At 46.1% G+C, this 19236-nt stretch overlaps 1 protein-coding gene across 1 annotated transcript in view; it reads left to right on the top strand.

The window, feature by feature from the left end:
* Positions 1-721: 721 nt before the first annotated feature.
* Positions 722-19236, top strand: part of LOC145357203 (protein spinster homolog 3-like) — a 128235-nt gene continuing 109720 nt past the window's right edge. Inside the window, exon 1 of the mRNA XM_080210322.1 lies at positions 722-968. Coding sequence (XP_080066448.1) covers positions 764-968 — 205 coding nt within the window. The 5' untranslated portion in view covers positions 722-763. The remainder of the gene's footprint in view (positions 969-19236) is intronic.

The following is a 19236-nucleotide window of genomic DNA, read 5'->3' as shown; positions in this document are numbered from 1 at the left end:
TGCCACACTATTCCAGTGCCACTCTATTCCAGTGCCACTCTATCCCAGTGCCACTCTGTCCCAGTGCCACACTATTCCAGTGCCACTCTGTCTGGATGCTACTCAGTCCCAGTGCCACTCTGTCCCAGTGCCACTCCATACAGACCTTCTTGCTCTTGATACTATTTCCAAGTTCCCAGTGATGACTGAAGCTGCCCTGAAGCTGGTGATGAGAACCGATTGAAAACCAGATGCTTGTCACAGATTGATAGTCAAATGCCACTGGCTGGCAAGTTCTGTCACCAGATTGTCTATACTTACAAATTTAAGTCAAGCTGCTAAACTATTCTTCAGTTTTTACAGATTCCACTTCCCAGAACTCCCCGCTGCCTCCAAATTCTCCTTGTAATTTAATCCGGACTTCCAGTTTTCATGTTACCTTTAATTAAGAAAGGACTAAAAAACAATAGTTTGAAAGTTGACAGTCCTGCTGTCCTCTTCCTGGTCAGTTTGCTTGTCCAGTTGAAACAATTAAACTGACCACAGGGTTGAATCTCAGTGAGGAATAAGGAGCTTTATGTTGCCACTGTGGAGAGCAGGGCATGATGTGGGTATGCCGGCATTGGACTGGCGTAAAGGGCAGGCAGTCTCTGCTGCTTTCTCACTAAAAGAGGGAGTGTTTGATTTGTCGCTAGGGGGATTCCTTCCGTTACTTTAGCAGAAGTACAAGAGCTGTCTCTGAGAGTGTTTGTTAACAGGGCTCCGTCTCTCCCGCAACAGCCGAATGGAGGGTGACAGCGATGTCAAACCCAGGGAGCGCTCCCCCACAATCAGGTACGGTTCATTGGGGAACTTGGAGTCAAAGGCGGACAGTGTGGAGTTCAGCGGCAGTGACCACTTCCACATCTCCCGGGCCAGGTCCTACATCGTGGTCTTAATCCTGTTCCTCATCAACCTCCTCAACTACATGGATCGCTTCATCGTGGCAGGTGAGAGCTCGCTCACTCCTCAGGTCAATTTGAACTTGAAACCTTTACCCCAATCCGGAGCAAATCTTTCACAGGGATTGGAATTCTCTGGGATATGACAGCATCTACTATCCCAAGTTTACCCCTCCTCACCTAGTCCTCCTTGCCCTTCCTCACTATCCCTCTTTACCCATCGCCCAATTACTCCTCTTCACCTCCACCTCACTTATCCCCTCCCCACTTAATTCCTTCACCCCCTCCCCATTTACCCACTTACACCCTTCACCCCTTCCCCACTTACCCCTCTTCATCCTGCCCCACTATCCCTCTGTACCCACCTCCCACTTACCCTCTTCACTCCCTCCTCACTTACCCCCACTCCACTTAACTCTTTCACCCGCTTCCCAATTACCCCTCTTCACCACCTCCCCATTTACCCCTCTTCATCCTTCCCCACTATCCCTCTGTACCCATCTCCCACTTACCCTCTTCACTCCCTCCTCACTTACCCCTCTCCACTTAACTCCTTCACCCGTTTGCCATTTACCCCTCTTCACCCCCTCCCCATTTACCCACTTACACCCTTCACCCCTTCCCCACTTACCCCTCTTCATCCTGCCCCACTATCCCTCTGTACCCACCTCCCACTTACCCTCTTCACTCCCTCCTCACTTACCCCCTCTCCACTTAACTCCTTCACCCGCTTGCCATTTACCCCTCTTCACCCCCTCCCCATTTACCCTGCTTCAGCCCCCTCTCCTGTTTAAGGGCAGTAGGGGCAGCCATTTAGAAAGGTACCTTTTTATAATTTGAGTTTCAGAACCACCCAGTTGATAAAGTACACGAGGCCATTCAGCCCACCATGTCCGTACCAGCTCTCCAAATGATCAGTTTACTTTGTGCCGTTCCCCTGCCTTTTGCCCGTAACTGCACTTTCCTCATTCCAAAATTCAAATAGGGTCGATTGACCCTGTATCCTCCACCCTCTCAGGCGGAACGTTCGCAATCCTAACGACTCACTGGGTGTAAAAGCTTTTTTTCTCATATTATATTTGCTTCTTTTGCAAATCACTTTAAATTGCACCCTCTCGTTTTCGATCCCTTCGCAAGCACATCTCCCAGGAAAGGCCCCGAAACATGAAAAGCTTGGAACAAATCATTCTTCTATTGTGGGCGAAATTGGGAAGTTCACATTTATTGCCCATCCTCAGCTGTCTGGAGAAGCCAGTTGTTGAATCAGTCCCGGTGATCAAGTTGCTCGCAGAGAAAGTTACTGACCCAACATCAAAGAAAGAATGTCCAAATACACTGCTGAGTCAGGATTGTATGTGTCTTGGAGGGAAACTTACAGGTGATGGTGTTCCAATGGCATTGCTGCTACTGCCCTTCTCAGGGTAAGGAAATATATTTGGATTCCATGGATTGATAGCCAGAAAGTTAAAAAATGTTTTATTGACAATGGTTTAATGATGCAACATTAGTATTCTGAATATTTCACTGTGTGGATTTTGACAGTGTTGTCAGTGGAAGATTTAAACTAAACTGCTGTACGAAGGGGAAGAGGTTTGTCTGAAACTATTTGGCAAATATCATTTATACATGCTGAATAACAGATCCCATTTCAACGCCATTACAGGTGATGGCGGTGATTGGATTTGAGACTTTCATCATTGCGCTGTGTACTTAACATGTGGTGTGGGGGGGTGAGAGTGGGAGAGGGTGCGGAGCTGTGAGTGCGGGAAAATGTGGGGTGAAAGTGGGGGAGGGTGTTGGGGGTGACAGTGGGTGAGAGCGGGGAGGGTGTGGGGGTGAGAGTGGGGAGGGTAAGGGGCTGAGACTGGGGGAGTGGTGGGGCTGAGAATGGGAGCGGGTGAGGGGCTGAGAATAGGGGAGGGGTTGGGGCTGAGAGTGGGGGAGTGGTGGGACTGACAGTGAGGAGGGAGTGGGGCTGAGCTAAGCAATTAGAAAGAAATTTAAGTTATCTGGTCCCTTTCAAAACCTCAAGAACTCCCAAGATGTGTACTCATTGTTAAAGAATCATGTCATCATAGTACAGAAGAGCCATTCAGCCCATTGTGTCTGACCAGTCCTCTGGGGGAGCCTCTCAGTTGTCGCACTCTTGTGCCTTTTCCTTGGAGCCCTGATAATACTTTCTCTTCAGATAATTATCCAATTGCCTTTTAAGTTGAACTTGTCTTGAACTGTAGGTTGAACTTAGAAGATAATGAAGGGGCTAGATAGGGTAGAGATAGAGAGATTCTTTCCGCTTAGAAAGGAAAACAGAACTAGAGGGCACAGCCTCAAAATAAGCCGGGGGAGGCAGTTTAGAACGGAGTTGAGGAGGAACTTCTTCACTCAAAGGTTGGTGAGTCTCTGGAATTCTCTGCCCATTGAAGTGGTGGAGGCTACCTCGCTGAATATATTTAAGTCATGGGTAGATAGATTTCTGATAGACAAGGGAATTAAGGGTTATGGGGAGAAAGCGGGAAAGTGGAACTGATCCACTTCAGATCAGCCATGATCTTATTGAATGGTGGGGCAGGCTGGAAGGGCTAGATGGCCTACTCCTGCTCCTATTTCTTATGTTCTTATGTCTCCACCGTATGATCTGGCAGTGTATTCCATACTCTGAGCGCTCGCTGTGTGAAGGAGATATCGAGATATACAGCACAGAAATAAGCCCTTCGGACCAACTCATGTGTGCTGACTAGGTTTCCAAAGCTGAACTAGTCCCATTTGTCTGCGTTTAGCCCATATCCCTCTAAACCTTTCCCATCCACGTACCTGTCCAAATATATTTTAAATGTTGTAACTGTACCCGCCTCTACCACCTCCCTTGCCACTCATTGCATACACGCACTACCCCCTGTGTGAAAAAGTTCCCCCTCAGGTCCCTTTTAAATCTTTCCCCTCTTAAGCCAATCTAGTTTTGGACTCCCACTACCCTGGGGAAAAGTCTTGGCTATCCACATCATCTATGCCCCTCATGATTTTTTAAACCTCTGTAAGATCACCCCACCCATCCTCCTAAGCTCCAAGGAGAAAAGTCGCAGCCTATCCAGCCTCTCCTTATAATTCAAACCTTCCAGTCCCAGAATCATCCTTGTAAATCTTTTTTGCACCCTTTCCAGTGGGGGCAATAAGTTGAATTCCCCCATGATTACAACTCTTTTTATTCTTGTAGCTATCTGCGATCTCTCACACTGACATGAACAACCCTCAACCTGCGGTTTCTGAATTCATTTCACTCGTTTGCTGCTACTCAGCCATTATGGCTCTGTCACAAAGCGCCTGAGGACGTGTCAGGTCAAAGATGCAACAGATAGCAGCCACTGTGACACCAGTATCTATTCAACTGGATTACAAAGTCTCATTATCAACACACACACACACACACACACACACACACACACACACACACACACACACACACACACACACACACACACACACACACACACACACACACACACACACACACACACACAGGAATGGAGACACACCACATGTTGACCCCTCACTCACTTCATGTCACCTTTGCTTCTTTTGCCATTCATCTTAAATTGGTTCTTGATCCCTCTGCCAATGGGAAGAGTTTCTCTCAACCTATCATATTTTCACAGTAACTTCACTGAAGTGTTAATGTAAGCCTGTTTGTGACTAATAAATAAAAGCTTAAACTGAATTTAAACTCATAACCCTGTCCACCTTCTCCCAGGAGAATAGCCCAGCTTCTCCAATCTCCAATTTGAACCATTCTCGTGAATCTTTCCTACACTCTCTCCAAAGCTTTCATATCCTCCCTAAAGTGTGGTTGGTTCCCAGAATCCAGTTGAGGTTGAACCAGAGTTTGATACAGGTGTGAGATACCTTCCTTGCCTTTGCACTTTCTGTCCCTCTTCATAAAGTAAGAAGTCTCAGAACACCAGGTTAAAATGCAACAGGTGTTGCGAGACTTCCTACTGTGCTTACAGTCTGTGCTTAACAATAAACTGTGCTTACAGTTAAAGTCCTGGTATTGTGAGACATCTTACTGTACTTACCCCAGTCCAATGCTGGCATCTCCACATCCTCTTCATAAAACCCAGGATTCCATCTAACAATGTGCAAGTTAGGAGGATTGGCCATGCTAAATTGCCCCTTAGTGTCCAGAAGATGTGGAGGTTAGGTGGATTGGCCATGGTAAATGGAGATATAGGGATGGGGGTGGGGGTGTGGGTAGATGGCTCTATTTTGGAGAGTCGGTGTAGACTTGATGGGCTGAATGGCCTCCTCCTGCACTGTAGGGATTCTGTGGTATGCTTTATTAACCACTTTCTCAACCTGCCCTATCAGCTTCAATGATTTGTACACACTGTCGGCCCATCCCCTTTGCTCTGACATGTTGGAAGGAATGTATATAATGTAGGAAACATTGCAGTGCACAGCAAGATCCCACAAACAGTAATGCAATCAATGAGCAGTGATCTTGATTGGAAGATACATATTGGCTGGGGAAGAACTCTTCTTTGTTTAGTCCAATGGAATCTTCACCTGAGAGAGCGCACAGTGCTTCAACTGAATGTCCAATCTGAAAGCTGATGTCTTCTATCTGTTCAGAGTAGTTCATTACAGCCCTGGATGTATCAGCTTGTATTGTTTCTGGAGTGGGGCTTGAACAATTGCCCCCCACACCCCCCCTTCCCCATTCTCCTGGCTCAGATTCCTGCCACCGGTGAACCATGGTTCAAACTGCCCCCCTCACATGGAAATACTTGGGTATTTGAATATGAGGCTGATCTAGTCCTCCTTGCGTTTGGGGGCTGGTCTTGATTTGGGACTTGCTGATTGGCAGGATCGCAAAAAAAAAACAAGACTCCAATCTCTTTATCTGGTTTACTGGTGGGGCCTATAGCTGTTTGAGGATCACTGGCCCTGGTAAGCAGAACACTGGTCACTGTGAGGAAGTGAAATTGATTTACACAATGTTTTTAATGTAAAAAAAGCATTTCACAAAGGTGTGAGAAGATATGGAATTTGAATCAAGGAGAGAGAGAGAGTGCTTAGGAGATAGTGTTCTATTTAAACAGGATAGAAGATTAGATGAAATAGGGCAGGAGGCGATATGGACTGTTTCTGTCCATTAAAATTTTGGGATATCTTGAGGGGAATGGAGCAGATTCCCAGTTTTGAAGCCAGTTTAGGCACAACAGGGCCTGTTCTGGGTGGCATTGTCCATACACAATGTTATACGGATCCAAGCCAGTTGGAGAAGTCAAAAACTACTACAGAGTCTTTCCATGATGCATTGACTTACTACAGAATCAACACTATTCCACTCCACCTGCGTCCCAGCTATCCCCATTTATATTCTTCTGGATATTTATGCTCTTTTGGGTATCCATAAGAACATAAGAAATAGGAGCAGGAGTAGGCTATCTAGCCCTTCGAGCCTGCCCCGCCATTCAATAAGATCGTGGCTGATCTGAAGTGGATCTGTCCCACTTTCCCACTTTCTCCCCATAACCCTTAATCCCCTTGTTTATCAGAAATCTATCGACCCGACTTAAATATATTCAACGAGGTAGCCTCTACCACTTCAATGGGCAGAGAATTCCAGAGATTCACCACCCTTTGAGTGAAGAAGTTCCTCCTCAACTCTGTTCTAAACTGCCCCCCACCACCACCATCCCCTCCCCCTCCTTATTTTTAAGATATTTTTAAGAAGCGGGTTGATGGGTTTTTGATAAGAGAGGGGATTAAGGGTTATGGGGAGAGGGCGGGAAAGTGGAACTGAGCCACGACAGATCAGCCATGATCTTATTGAATGGCGGGGCAGGCTCGAAGGGCCAGATGGCCTACTCCTGCTCCTATTTCTTATGTTCTTATGTTCTTATTTTGAGGCTGTGACCTCTAGTTCTGAATCCATATTCATAGGTGTGCAAACACCTATCTCTGGATTAACAATGTAATTGTCATTAAACCTGAACAATGGGGTTGCTAATAATTTTGACACATGTGAAAGTAGTGAGCAAATATTTGGAAATCAAAAGTAAAACTAAAGTTTATTTATTAGTCACAAGTAAGAAAGAGCATTAATACTGCAGTGAAGTTACTGTGAAATTCCCCCAGTCACCAGAGTCCAGGTACACTGAGGGAGAATTTAGCATGGCCAATGCATCTAACCAGGCTGTGAGAGGAAACTGGAGCACCTGGACGAAACCCATGCAGACACGGGGAGAACATGCAAACTCCACACAAATAGTAAATCGAACCTGGGCCCTTGGCGCTGTGAGGCAGCAGTGCTAACCAGTATGCCACCATGCTGCACATATTAAACAATGGAAAGGGAATGAGGAAATTGACAGTAGGACCAAATGGATCGCTCTTCCACAATGGGTCAAACTGCCTCTTCTTTTGTACTGTTGTGTGATTCGATAAGCTTCCTGAATACACTGCTGCAGGGAGCTGGTATTGGGTCAGATTCACATGGGGAAAGAGCACTGTAACCTCCTCTTTAAGAGGTCTGCGATACCACAGTACTGTGGCAGAGATTACAGAAGTGACCTCTTCCTGCGCTCACATTCTACATGTTGCAAGCTCATTTTGCAAGTTGCAGTTTAACTTAGCTCTTACAACTCCTCCCAGCCCGGCACAACGTTCAGCCTGCCCTCTCACATTTTCAAAATAGAAAGCTTCATCTTATTATCTGTCTCAGAAATGAGAAGTCTTCTGTTGCTTTGGTCCATTTAACCCAGTTATTTATTCGTTAGTTTCTAGGCCTTCCCTGTTTTGAAACTTACTGAAGGTTTTAAGCAATATAGTCATTGAACCATAGAATTTCACAGCAGATTTCAGCCTCTTGCCTTTCCTCCTGTATCTTTCCAAATGTCTGTATAAAATTGGTCAAACAATCTTATCTTTAAAAATCTGTTTCTTTTAAGAACCCAAGAACTGCCCAATAATCATTCGCTCTTGTCTGATGATGAGCTTTATACTTGCTGACGGTATCTCGCTGCTTTTTTCAGCATCACAGAATGTAACATTTGCCTTTTTGTTCCCATCTATGGAAACAGTGGGCGGAATCTTGTTGAAAAATGATCAAGTGTCAGACTCTGACTGAAAACTGGCAAGAACATAGAACATAGAACACTACAACACAAACAGGCCCTTCGGCCCACGAGTTGCGCCGATCACATCAACACCTACCAATCTATAGACCTATCTATAACCCCTAATCCCATTAAACCCCATATACTCATCCAGAAGTCTTTTAAAAGACCCCAGCGAGTTCGCCTCCACCACCACTGACGGCAGCCGATTCCGTTCACTCACCACCAAGAAACGGGTGGGTTTTCATAGAATCATAGAATCCGACAATGCAGAAGGAGGCCATTTGGCCCATCGAGTCTGCACTGACCACAATCCCACCCAGACCCTATCTCCATAATCCCATGCATTTACCCTAGCTAGTCCCCTGTCACTAAGGGGTAATTTAGCGTAACCAATTCACATCTTCAGACTGAGAGAGGAAACTGGAGCACCTGGAGGAAACCCTGGGTGCTCTGGTTTCCTCTCTCTGACATGGAGAGAATGTACAAACTCCACGACGTAGGGAGAACGTACAAACTCCACACAGACAGTGACCCAAGTCAGGAATTGAACCTCGGCCCCTGGTGCTGAGGCAGCAGTGCTAACTACTGTTCCACTGCGCCACCTATTTCTCTCCAGACCTTATGAAACGTTATCAGATCATTATGGGGTTAAAGCCCTACTTAAGAGAATTCAGCACAAAACCTAGGCCAACACTTCAGTGCAGTATTGGGGGAGTTCTGCTTTGTGGAAGGTGCTGTCTTTCAGATCTGATATTGAAATGAGGCATTCAAGTGGAAGCAAAGAATCCTATTGAACTATTTGTAAAGAAACTGCGGTGTTCTTCTTTCTGTCCTGATCAAAGTCTATCCCCCAACCAACGTAATAAAATAGGTTATCTGGTCATTCACCTCATTGATGTATGTGGGAACTTGCTGTGCCACACCTGGCTTACGAATTTTCCGACTCCATCAGTGACTACACTTCAGAAGTGTCCAATTGGCTGAAAGGTGTTTTAAGATGTCCTAAGGTTAGTGGAAAATACTGTTAGGAATGGAAATCTTTCTTTCATTTACTACTTCAGCATTGAAAGATCTCTGAATTTCAATCAAAGTAAGTGGAATCATTGAAACCCTGCAGTGCAGAAGGAGGCCATTCAACCCATCAACTGCACAATCCCACCAAGCCCTATCCCGATAACCTCACCCTGCCAGTACACCTGACACTAAGGGGCAATTTACATGACCAGTCAACCTAACTCGCACATCTTTGGACTGTGGGAGGAAACCCACGCAGACATGGGGAGAATGTGCAAACTCCACACAGTCTCAAACCCGGGTCCCTGGTGCTGTGAGGCAGCAGCGCTAACCACTGTGCCACCATGCCACCCCAAATAATTGGTGTTGACCTGACTGTGGAGGCTAGCTGAATGTGATTCGTAGAAGAGCCCAGCACTCCTCTTCCTTTGTATATGAGTAGTCTATTGGATATCAACGTAATATTTCAGAGGGCAGAATCCTTGTTTTCATGCGCCAGAACTGTTTGAAATGGAACCTGAATCCATAACCATCCAGCAGAGGAGGGAATGTGGGAAGACTGCGTTCCTCTTTCCTGTGTACATTTATGGAAAAGTATTTCTTAAGATTAGAAGAAACTAGCCAGACAAATAGCCTTGAAGACTGAAGGCAATTATTCAGATTAAAATTCAGGTATATCTTTATGGGTTTAAGCATGACTAACTTACTGACCAATCACTCGAGAACATTGTGTACAAAATGGGATATTTCATAATATGTTGCAAAGAACAAAGGATTCCAATTTTAATCTGAATAATTGCCTTCAATTTTCAAGGTTTTTATGGCTGGCAATTCAGCTAGTTATTTCTAACCATAAGAAATACTTTTCCTTAAAAGTACACAGTGCAGCCTTCGCTCACTCCCACCTCTATTGGGAGACTGGCTCCATTTCTTCTGTTGATATCTTGTTGAATAAGCAGCAGTGTATTTTTAGCATTTCTAGTTGGCCGCTGGCAAGAATGACGTTTTTTTGTCCATCCTAAGTAGCTGTTTGATATACTTCAGTGGCTGTCCAGGGAACGGCAAAGAGCCAACGACCTTGCTGTGGGTCTGGAGTCACATACACCAGACTGTGGAAGGATGGCAGGATTCCTCTCCGAAAGGGATCCAGTTAGGCTTTTAGATAATTCCACAGCTTTATGGTCACAATCCTGTGTCTCCTTTCCTGTTTAAAAAAGAACTAAGTGTAAAATCTCCAGCTGGAATGGTGAGATTTGAACCCATGCTGTCTGGATGATTAATTCAGTAACGTGGCTGGAACACTCCCGCACTGGTTCCCGTCCACGCCCTAGTTAGAACATAGAACTACAGCACAAACAGGCCCTTCGGCCCACAAGTTATGCCGATCATATCCCTACCTACCAGGCCTATCTATGGCCCTCAATCCCGTTAGATCCCATGTACTCATCCAGAAGTCTCTTAAAAGACCCCAATGAATTTGCCACTACCACCACCGGTGGCAGCCGATTCCACTCACTCATCACCCTCTGAGTGAAAAACTTACCGCTGACATTTTCTCTATACCTACTCCCCAGCACCTTGAACCTGTGTCCTCTCGTAGCGACCATTTCAGCCCTGGGAAATAGCCTCTGAGAATCCGCCCTATCTTTACCCCTCAACATTTTATAAACCTCTATCAGGCCACCTCTCATCCTTCGTCTCTCCAGGGTAAAAAGACCTAGCTCCCTCAACCTATCCTCATAAGGCATGCCTCCCAATCCAGGCAACGTCCTTGTAAATCTCCTCTGCACCCTTTCAATAGCTTCCACATCCTTTTAGGGAGGTGACCAGAACTGTGCACAGTACTCCAAATGGGGTCTGACAAAGGTCTTATAAAATTGCAGCATTACCTCCCGACTCCTAAACTCAGTCCCTCGATTAATGAAGGCTAGTACACCATACGCCTTCTTGACCACATCCTCCACCTGCGAGGCCAATTTAAGAGTCCTATGGACCCGGACCACAAGGTCCTTCTGATTCTCTACACCGCTAAGAGTCCTGCCCTTGATATTATACTCCTTCATCCCATTGGACCTGCCAAAATGGACCACTACACATTTATCTGTGTTACATAAGAACATAAGAAATAGGAGCAGGAGTAGGCCATCTAGCCCTTCGAGCCTGCCCCGCCATTCAATAAGATCATGGCTGATCTGTCGTGGCTCAGTTCCACTTTCCCGCCTTGTCCCCATAACCCTTAATCCCCTTGCCTATCAAGTGTTGAAGTCCATCTGCCACTTCTCCGCCCAGTCTTGCATCCTCTCTATGTCTTGCTGCAACTTCTGACATCCCTGCAGACTATCCACAGCACCACCAACCTTCGTATCGTCAGCAAACTTACCAACCCACCCCTCCACTTCCTCATCCAGGTAATTTATGAAAATGACAAACAGCAAGGGTCCTAGAACAGATCCCTAGGGCACTCCACTGGTGACCGACCACCATGCAGAAAAAGACCCATCCACAACCACTCTCTGCCTTCTGCAGGCAAGCCAGTTCTGGATCCACAAGGCAATAGCCCCTTGGATCCCATGCCCTCTCACTTTTTCAAGAAGTCTTGCGTGGGGGACATTATCGAACGCCTTGCTGCTGTGAATGTCTACCCAACCTACTTACACTCTTGGACGCATCAAAATGGCTGACCCACTAGTAATGGAAAAGCCCACCTTTCCAACAACATGACAGAGGTCAGCAAGATGCAGTTTGAAATAATTCCTCAGCTTGGCCTGTGCCAGGATGGAACTGAGTGACTTCAAATTACTGTACATCCTGGCCCAAAGTTCACATCAGCTGTGGCCTGTGCAGGGGGTCCCTGTTTGAGGCAAACTATTCTCCAAATGTAGTGTAGGGTTTGTTACTCCAGCTGGGTAAAATCCTGAAGGTTTCATTACATCGCAAGGCAAGTCATTCATTTCAACGATGCTTGACTTTTGATTAATCCGCCATCTTTCCTTTCTCCAACTAGGAAAAGAAAATTTGAAAAAAACAGTTTTTAAAAACATCCTAATACTCTTTATCATAGATTGCTCCAATTTAATTCCTTGAGACTCCAGAGCAATCCTGGAGGCTTCGTAGCCCGGCCCTAGTTTAGATCAGTGTTGCCCAGTATTGGCCACATGTGGTACTTTAGGAGTTCAATTTAGATGTGACGAGGAACATGGAACAGGAGTAGGCCATTCAGCCCATCAAACTTGCTCTGCCATTCACATAGATCTCTCCTTGACACTCAATGGCATTAACATCGCTGAATCCCCCACTATTAACATCATTAGGACTATCGTTGACCAGAAACAGAACTGGACTGGCCATGTGAATACTGTGACTACAAGAATAGGTCAGAGACTAGGAGCCCTGAGGAGAGCAACTTACCTCCTGACTCTGCAAAACCTGTCCACTAACTACACGGCACAAATCACCTTTTTACCTCTTTCTACCTCACTTTTACTTTCATTAAACCAACCTCTTGGACCAAGCTTTTGATCACCTGCTCTAGTATCTCCTCATGTGGCATCAGTTTTCTTTTATAGTTTTGCTCTGAGGCCCTTGGGATATTTGATTACAGTACATGCTGTAACAATGCCAGCTATCATTGAGTAAGTACATATGTGTGACTCCTTTGTGTGAATGAGTGAAAGGTGTTTTCTAGTAAAGTTAGTGAATGAGACTGAAATGATGTTGCACTTTATTGGACAACGTTGATGTATCTGACGCATAAGGGGACATTTTCCCTTTCATTTTTGACCAATATTTTTCCATGTAAAATTCATTTTAAAATGGAGGTGTAAAGATGATGTTCATCACTCAATCCATTGAGAAATGCACCTGGAGAATGCTGGATATTTCCAAAACAACGGGCAATATTTACAAAGAGGAAATATGGATGCGTAATGTGTGAACCATTCATCAGCAATCCTATTTCCTCCTCATATTGTCAAATTAACTTCCTCCAAAGCAAACATTTCCTTTTTTGTATAATACAAATTATTTTGTTTCGTAAAGATTGCACACTCACTGATTTTGTTTCAATTGAGGAACTGACTGATCTCAGGAAATGCGTTGGGAAATTGTCTTTTCAAAAAGAAGTTGTTCTTGGGTTACGAACTTCACTAGCATGGCAGGCATCCATTGCGTATCACTACCTGCTGCAATCTGTGTGGTTATAGCTACACCCATACTGCATTAGGGAGGGAGTTCTGGGATTTTGACCCAGCAACAGTGAAGGGGCAGTGATATGGTTCCAAGTCAGAATGTAGGTGGATTGCATGGGAACTTGTAGGTGGTGGTGATCCTTTGTATCTGTTGTTCTTTGAGGTGGTAGAAGCCACAGGTTTGGAAGTTGCTGTTAGAGGAGCCTTGGTAACTTGTAGTGCATCTTGTGAATGGTACCCACTGCTGCCATTGCTTGTTGGTGATGGAGGGAGTGATGTCCCTGAGAATGGTATTTAGTGTAATTGAACATCTCTGACCTAAAACAGTACCTGACTCTCTGTCATGTCACCATGTAAAAAGTCTGACAACACCAGGTTTTAGATTTTTGAGGTTGGACTAAAACCTGGTGTTGTCAGACTTTTTACTGTGTTTACGCCAGTCCAACGCCGGCATACCCACATCATGTCACCATGTGACATCAGCTTCTTTTTTGTAAAAAATATACTTTATTTCTAAAATATCAAAACACAATACAAGCATTTCAAAATGGCTATCCATCGCACAAAGTTCAAGTTTTCTACATAAGAGTGACACAATGAGGTGCTTCAATAGTCAAAGAAATATCACAGATATTTCAAAATAGACATTACAAATGGGTGCGTTGGTATTTAAGTTGTCTATATAGAACAAGTTGCACTCCAAAGTGCTTCAGTACAATTGTGTGTTGTGAAGGATGGGTCTGGCCAAACTACCACAATACGTTCCAATCATTTGGTCCGTACCATACCACCTGTCCCTCGTGGGAAGATTTATGCAGAGTAACACCTTTGATCACAAGTCCATCAGGCAGTAGTCTGCACATAACAGCTTAATGATCCTACGGGAAAAGGAGAAGGTGGATCCTGTCAGATAGTTCCTGAACACACTGTCAAAGTCTTCTGAATGCCTCATCACCAGAACTTTCAAACAAAACCCAGCCTGGTTGGTGGTGAGAAAGGCCTTCCCTGTCAGATCTTTTCTACACGCCTGCAGTCTCACCCTATCCACACGTTGCCCTTGTGGTGACAATGGTGGGGAAGAGACTAATGTCCACCTCCTTGTGGAAGATACCTTTGCAATGATAGTCTGGGGAGGATGAGGTGGTTATTGTTGAGGTTCATTCCGAGCTGCTCCGTGATGCAGGACTCTGTGCTGTATGAGCTGTTCCCAGGGACACACTGTGAGACAAACAGCAGTCATCAACTTGATGAAGATACTCTTTGGTCTGCCTGAAACTTGTTGGCCTTCCAGTCCAAAGAGTTATCCTCGACCAAGTGTTGCAGACTGACACATTCCAAAACCCAGGACTATGTGCTGAGGGACTAAATCTTGGAGTAGCTGTTGCAGAGGCACAATGAGGGAAGGTCAGTGTCGAAGACCTTCCAGCCACAGTGAACCAAGGGAAGGGAAATTGGATGGCACCCCCCCTCGGCCTATATAGCTCACTTTGAATGTGTACATGACATCAACTGAATGTCTTGTGTATGTGCATACTTCCTGTTGTGTAGTTTTTATTTGCTGTAAGGCACAATTCCACTGTCACAATGTCACCAACACACTTCTGTGGTCATACTTTTCCTACATTTTGTTGTGGAATTGGAATTCACAATAGGCCAGACCAAGCTTTTAAATTTTGTAAAATCGGCCTTTATTCAAGCTATAGTGAGGAAGTCTGCACGTGGTGGCGACCAGACTGCCTAAGTGATACATGGCATGGGTAGGTATATTTTTGCTTATCCTACAAGTGATTTGCATATACCAATCGCAAGTGTACATTTGTTCTGATGTCATTGATCAACCAATAGTTCTGATTACTTCATGAATATAGTTAACCAGTTACTGCCACTCTATGCTTGTCTAATCACAATGAATAATCAGTAATGAAACACGTCTACACGGCCACATCAGATATGATACCTGCGGTTGTGGCTATTACCCTGTGGCTATCAGAGTTCTCATCCTCCTCGTCCTCCTCCTCCGCCTCCTCCTCCTCCTCCGCCTCCTCCTCCTCCTCCGCCTCCTCCTCCTTCCTCCCCCCACCACCCCCCCATGGCCTGCCCCGCCCCGCCCCGCACTGATCAGCTTGTTTGTGCTGTCCATTTGTAAATGTAAGTCAAAGTCTCGGCCTTTTGGCTAAGATCAAATGTAGTTTTGCAGTCCTGGTACTTGATAGAAATCAATGAGGTTACACTGAAGCTTCTAGGCCTTTTGGCTAAGTTGCAAATGAGATCATGCAATTGGGGGGGGTGGTGGTGCAATGCCTGATCAGTTTGGATCATGTACATCAAGCCCAAGACCAGAAAAGGGTGAAGGGTGGCCTGTCTTGTCAGCTTGAATATGTACTGTATCGCTGGTAGAAACTTTGATTGGACTTTGTTTGAATTTGATCAGATATAACTGAAAGAAAATCTGTGTGAGAACACATTCATAGTAGGTCTGATAAAAAGTAATCTAGACTTGATACATTGGCTTTATTCTCTCCCCACAGATGCTGTTAGACCTGCTGAGATTTTCCAGCATTTCTATTTTTTTCAGATCCGTAGTATTTTACTTTTTCATGTAGCTTCCGAAGGAACTGTGTGCTGTATTCACTCAACGGGGGAGCTCTGTGCTGTACTCACTCACTCCACGGGGGAACTCTGTGCTGTACTCACTCACTCCCTGGGGGGGAGCTCTGTGCTGTACTCACTCACTCCCTGGGGGAACTTGTGCTGTACTCACTCCATGGGGGAACTTGTGCTGTACTCACTCCATGGGGGGACTCTGTGCTGTACTCACTCACTCCATGGGGGAGGTCTGTGCCGTACTCACTCACTCCCTGGGGGAGCTCTGTGCTGTACTCACTCACTCCACGGGGGAGCTCTGTGCTGTACTCAGTCACTCCACGGGGGAGCTCTGTGCTGTACTCACTCACTCCATGGGGGAACTCTGTGCTGTACTCACTCACTCCCTGGGGGGGAGCTCTGTGCTGTACTCACTCACTCCCTGGGGGAGCTCTGTGCTGTACTCACTCACTCCCTGGGGGAGCTCTGTGCTGTACTCACTCACTCCCTGGGGGAGCTCTGTGCTGTACTCACTCACTCCACGGGGGAGCTCTGTGCTGTATTCACTCGGTAAAAAGTCTGACAACACCAGGTTTTAGTCCAACCGATTTATTTGATAATACTCACAAGCTTTCGAGGGGACTGCCTCTTCGTCAGGTGCATGGAGAGTTGGAAGTTCTGTGCTGTACTCACTCACTCCACGGGGGAGCTCTGTGCTGTACTCACTCACTCCACGGGGGAGCTCTGTGCTGTACTCACTCACTCCACGGGGGAGCTCTGTGCTGTACTCACTCACTCCACGGGGGAGTTCTGTGCTGTACTCACTCACTCCCTGGGGGAGCTCTGTGCTGTACTCACTCACTCCACGGGGGAGTTCTGTGCTGTACTCACTCACTCCCTGGGGGAGCTCTGTGCTGTACTCACTCACTCCATGGGGGAGCTCTGTGCTGTACTCACTCACTCCACGGGGGAGCTCTGTGCTGTACTCACTCACTCCCTGGGGGAGTCCTGTGCTGTATTCACTCGGTAAAAAGTCTGACAACACCAGGTTTTAGTCCAACCGATTTATTTGATAATACTCACAAGCTTTCGAGGGGACTGCCTCTTCGTCAGGTGCATGGAGAGTTGGAAGTTCTGTGCTGTACTCACTCACTCCCTGGGGGAGCTCTGTGCTGTACTCACTCACTCCACGGGGGAGCTCTGTGCTGTACTTACTCATTCCACGGGGGAGCTCTGTGCTGTACTCACTCACTCCACGGGGGAGCTCTGTGCTGTACTCACTCACTCCACGGGGGAGCTCTGTGCTGTACTTACTCATTCCACGGGGGAGTTCTGTGCTGTACTCACTCACTCCACGGGGGAGTTCTGTGCTGTACTCACTCACTCCACGGGGGAGCTCTGTGCTGTACTCACTCACTCCCTGGGGGGACTCTGTGCTGTGCTCATCCACAGGGGAAATCTGTGCTGAATTCAGTGATTTAGGTGCTTTTAACCCTTTCATTTACGTTTTGCTGATTATTGAGCCTAAATAAGACAGCTGAAAATACACAGTTAAGAAAGAAATGGGGAAGGTACAAACTAAACCTAAGGAGAATGGCCAGCATTTAAACATATTATGGGAACAACCAACCATGAGTGGCCGGTGAGGAGACCCTACCTGTAAAACAAAGGATGAAAGCATTAAAAACATTGTTTATTAAAAAAAAACAGCCCAGTACCTTTTTGGTGGCTCATTTCTGATGTTCAGAGTAATGTTTTAGACCACCTCCAACAAGTCAGAATTTTAGAATTCAATGGTTTTACCATCCCCCACTATCAATGTGTTGAGGGTTACTATTGACCAGAAACTGAACTGGATTAGCCATCTAAATACTGTGGTTAAAATAGAAGGTCAGAGGATAGGAAACTTGTGGCGTGTAACTCACTTCCTGACTCCCAAAGTTTGTCCACCATCTACAGGGCATATGTCAGGAATGTGATGGAATATTTATATTATATAAATATATCCATTCCCCGTGGGAGCGAGTCCCACATTCTCCCCCATAGGAGCAAGTCCCACATTCTCCCATTGTCCCCACCGTGGAAGCAAGTCCCACATTCTCCCCCTGTCCCCACTGTGGAAGCAAGTATATAAGATATGAAGGGTATAGATAGAGTAAACAGTGGTAAGCTTTTTCCTAGATTGGAAACACACATTACGAGGGGCCACAGGCTCAGGGTGAGGGGGGGCGAGGTATAATTCGGATGTTAGAGGGAGGTTTTTCACACAGAGGGTTGTGGGGGTATGGAATGCTCTGCCAAGCAAGTTGGTGGAGGCAGGCACGCTGGAGTTGTTTAAGAGTTACTTAGATAGGCACATGAGCAGGATGGAGATGGAGGGATATAGGATACTGTTTTAAATAAGGTTCAGGAGCCTTGGGACGTCCCTGGGAATCAACTGATTCCTATGGACCTTCCAACATATTTTCTGGCTCACTTGTTTTACTTTTGAGCTTCTGGGGATTCCCTTGAATGTTTGCATAAGATGTACATGCTATTGATGTTTTTCTCTTTTAATCCACAGGTGATTCGGTCCGCCTTGTTGTCCAACAAGGGGCATACACGCGATGGGTCGTACGAGGGCTGCTCTTGGATGTTTTCGAGAGTAGCCTAGTGCTTCATGTCGTTAGTGCGTGCTTAAACTGGACCAGATGCTGGGCAACACGACAGCTCAGTGACTATCACTGCTGTGCAGATACATGGATTTGGGCCGGTGTCTGTGGGAGTTTGCACATTCTCCCCGTGCTTGTGTGGGTTTTCCCTGGGTGCTCCGGTTTCCTCCCACACCCCAAATGATCTTATTGAATGGCGGGGCAGGCTCGAAGGGCCAGATGGCCTACTCCTGCTTCTATTTCTTATGTTCTTATGTGCTCTTAGGCTGATTGGTGTAACAAATTGTCCCTAAATTAGTTTCCCTTCAATCTGGTTTCCAATGTGGAGTGCCATAAGCATAGACAAGGGTCATGGGTGGAGAGGGGACTCGTTGGGCCGAAGCGCCTGTTTTCCATGCTGTGTTGTTCTTTGTTCTTTATTCTTCCCCACTCCCCACCATGGGAGCAAGTCCCACATTTTCCCCAACTCCCCCTGTGGGAGTGAGTCCCACATTCTCCCCAACTCCCCCTGTAGGAGCGAGTCCCACATTCTCCCTCACTCCCCTTCACTCATCTCAGTGATCGAGAATAGATGCCTGGTCTATTAAACATTTCCTGATTATTTGATCTGGGTACGCCATGGCTGATGTATATGACCATAAGAGATAGGGACAAGAGTAGGCCATTCGGCCCTTCAAACCTGCTCTGCCATTCTATAGGCTCATGGCCAATCCAACATTCCTCAAGTTCACTTTCCTGCCTTTTCCCCGAACTCTCGATT

The sequence above is a fragment of the Carcharhinus amblyrhynchos genome, chromosome 23 (genome assembly GCF_965287045.1).
Source record: "Carcharhinus amblyrhynchos chromosome 23, sCarAmb.v2.hapA, whole genome shotgun sequence".
Taxonomy (NCBI): Eukaryota; Metazoa; Chordata; class Chondrichthyes; order Carcharhiniformes; family Carcharhinidae; genus Carcharhinus; species Carcharhinus amblyrhynchos.
This window is presented reverse-complemented; position numbering and strand designations above follow the sequence as displayed.